The sequence below is a fragment of the Echinops telfairi genome, unplaced genomic scaffold (genome assembly GCF_000313985.2).
Source record: "Echinops telfairi isolate 266 unplaced genomic scaffold, ASM31398v2 ScPeMD7_3533;HRSCAF=4204_1, whole genome shotgun sequence".
NCBI classification, from domain to species: Eukaryota; Metazoa; Chordata; class Mammalia; order Afrosoricida; family Tenrecidae; genus Echinops; species Echinops telfairi.
The window spans coordinates 16,300,739-16,304,166 of record NW_022107432.1 but is presented as its reverse complement, the minus strand read 5'-3'; the positions used below and the strand labels follow the sequence as shown (position 1 = coordinate 16,304,166).

The window sequence follows — 3,428 nt, the reverse complement described above, 5'->3', positions numbered from 1 at the left end:
TGACCCTATCTCTACAGGATTTCTGAGTTGGTAAATCTTTACAGGAGCAGAGAGCATCGTCTCTCCCCAGTGGAATCCTATTGAGTGGCTAGTGGTTTGAACTGCCCGCCTTATGATTAGCAGCACAATGTCTCACCCCCAGGACTGTTAGCACCCATTAATTCTTAGGTGTAATCATTCTTATCAGTTTATTTGGGTACTTTCATTGTTTAGCAGTTTGTTAACTTCTACCCCTCCCTACTCAAAAACTAGGGTTTTGCCTTGATTTCATATTTCCAATAGAGTAAAAAACAAGTAGGATTTTAAAAAGAGAGAATGAAAGAAACAGAGATGTTCAGTTTATTTAGCTCATGTTCCTTCAAGTTTAATAGTGTAGTAGTACATCCTCCCTATGATGCACAGACTCAATGACGGTTGGTTGGTTGGTTGGTTGGTTGGTTGGTTGAAGCACAGTGGTGGATTTCATATGGGATCTTAAGTAGGAAAATGTAAGGTACAATCAAGAAGAGTTTAATTATCATGCCAATGTTTAAGAGTTCCAGGTGTCCGGTACCTTGGTCACTAGCTAAGTCTTATATGTCCATACAAATTGAGGTGCAAAGGCATTAAGAGGACCTAAAGGCTGTGTATGGGAAACAGGCGGAGGGAAAGCTGTGAACTATAGGTTGCTCAGGGCATTTACCCCGGGAAGGACTTTACCTTCCAAAAGCTCAAGACTGGCACCTCCTCCAGTGCTCACATGGCTGACTTTATCTTCCGTGTCCCACTTGGCACAGCAAGTAGCAGTGTCTCCACCACCAATTATGGTGATGCAGCCCTTGGAAGTGGCTTTCACCACTTCATCCATGAGGGCTCTAGTCCCCTTAGCAAAGGCCTCCCATTCAAATACCCCTACAGGCCCATTCCACACAATTAGCTTGGCTTTGGCCACAACTTCAGCAAATTTCTTGTTGCTCTCAGGACCACAGTCCAAGCCCATCCAGCCCGCAGGTATGCCGGATGCAACAGTGGCTTGGCCTACTTTGCATCGCTCCTCAAACTTGTCGGCAGTGACAAAGTCTACTGGAAAGGTTATTTTCACACTGTTATTCTGGGCTTTGGACATGATATCTGGGACAATCTTGGCTCCCTCCTCATCAAATAGGGAAGCACCGATTTCCATGTTGTTCAGTACCTTCAGAAAGGTGTAGGCCATTCCACCACCGATGATCATCTCATTGACCTTGTCCAGCATATTTTTGATGAGCTGGATCTTGTCTGCCACTTTGGCTCCTCCAAGGATGGCCAGAAAGGGTCTCTCTGGGCTTTCCAAGGCTTTAGAAAAGTAGTCCAACTCTTTCTTCATCAGGAACCCAGATGCTTTCTGGGGTAGATTCACTCCCACCATCGAACTGTGGGCCCTGTGCGCAGTCCCAAAAGCATCATTGACATACACATCTCCCAGTTTGGACAGCGATGCTCGGAAAGCCTCTACCTTAGCTGGCTCGGCACTGATCTTCTTTCCAGAAGCGTCTAGACCTTTCCCTTCTTCCTCCACATGAAAGCGCAGGTTTTCTAGCAGAATGATGGAACCACTAGCCGGGTTGGCGCAGGCTTTCTCCACTTCTGAGCCCACACAGTCCTTCAGAAAGAGAACATCCTTGCCGAGCAAAGACTTAAGTTCCGCAGCAACAGGCTCCAGAGAGTACTTGTCCGGCATGGGAACACCATCAGGCCGGCCAAGATGGCTCATAAGAACTATCGCCTTGGCCCCATTATCTAGGCAGTACTTGATGCTCGGTAAGGAAGCCTTGATTCTCTGGTTGTTTGTAATACGATTTTGTTTCATGGGAACGTTGAAGTCCACTCTCATGATGACTCGCTTCCCTTGAACATCCAGTTTGTCCAAAGTCAACTTTTTGGAAAGAGACATTTTGGAAAAGCAGTGTTATAGGATGACTCGGGTTAGGATGTTGAAAAACCCAATTTACTGCCTCTTGAAGGATGGGTCTGGGAGGATGCCTAACGTCTTTCTTCTTGTCCCGCCTTATCCTTTTCCGCGCGGCAGCCCTGATTGGTCGGTGCCGAGAAACTCTAGCTCTATTATTGGTCAGTGATGCTGTCCATTCGTGTGTGGCTTTGTCTATTGGCTCATATTTGAACTGCCAGGGGGTGAAGGGGAGTCTGGAGTCTGGAGTTCTGCCTTGGGATGTGGGCGAGGGGGTCTGGTAAAGAAATCTTGGGGTCTTATAGCCAAAGAACAAACACGAAAAGATCATTAAAAATTTTTTTTAAAAGAAAGAAAACAGTCATTCCCACAACTCATGTCAAATCAGAATTACTTGAAGTATAAACCGTTTGTATTTCCAAATAAAGGAAGCATATGAAACATTGGGTTTATGTAGGCTTGTTCATCCAATTTAGTAAGCCTCTGCGTTTTCTCTAGCTCTATAACTATTTCTGTTAAGAGTATAACTTACTTTGGTTGGATTGTAGGGAATGACGGGACGTTTTAAACACCTGTCGTCCATTCTCAGATACCAGGAAAGGTGGTTTATCTGAAGATCCTTAAAATAATCGCACAGAGCTCTGAAGCTGACTTGGAGCGACTGGACCTTTCCAACTGCGGACCCTACAGGGATAGCAGCCCAATGCATAGCTACTACTAGCACATGAAAGAAAATAATATTTGTCTAAAATTTATTTTCTTGGAAAAAATGAATGAGATTAACATGTTTTATTATCCTAAATCTAATATACTAATTTCCTAACTCTAATGCGGAAATTAAATCAAAATAGTACGGAAATTTTCACCAACTTTGAAGTTCCTTCATCTTCGATCAAAAAAGTGAAAAATTAAGAATTATAAATCAAAATGGTATGTTTTCAGAAAAATTATATTTATAGTAGCCTAATATATTTCATAATTACGTATACATTTATATTTAGCACCTTAATTATTTTATTAAATTCCAACAAGGTATTTTAATCAATTGTTTATCAAAAATATTAGTGAAAGTCAATCTAGAAAAAAAAAGCACTTAGAGCTTTATGATTCTAGGAAATAACAAGAACTTTAAAATATCACTTTATAAAGATGTGTTTGCAGCAGTGAAATTTTAAACATAAGGTTCTATTACATTAGAATAGAATTACATAGTGAAAGTAAAATCGACCTATAAGTTCATTTAGTAAAAGCAACATTGTCTAATATTGTTCATGAATAGCTAGGTTTTGTGCATATGGTATGTGTTTTAATATATATTGATATTTAGATACTATTAAAATGATGGGACTCATTCAAAGTATAAACATTTTCCATTAGTTGGCAAATGTATCCTTTATAATACATACATATTCTATCATAGATGAAATTGAGAATAACTGTCTTGATAGCAAAAATAATTTGGGAGGTATCAACTTGCCTTTAATTCTATATAATATATATA

The 3,428-nt window shown here is 40.6% G+C and overlaps 1 protein-coding gene across 1 annotated transcript; it reads right to left on the bottom strand.

Moving 5' to 3' along the window:
• Positions 1-426: 426 nt before the first annotated feature.
• On the bottom strand, positions 427-1,942 carry PGK2 (phosphoglycerate kinase 2). Its single transcript, XM_004696364.2, has one exon. It carries the CDS (start codon positions 1,910-1,912, stop codon positions 659-661), a length of 1,254 nt encoding a protein of 417 aa, XP_004696421.1. The 5' UTR covers positions 1,913-1,942; the 3' UTR covers positions 427-658.
• Positions 1,943-3,428: the final 1,486 nt, after the last annotated feature.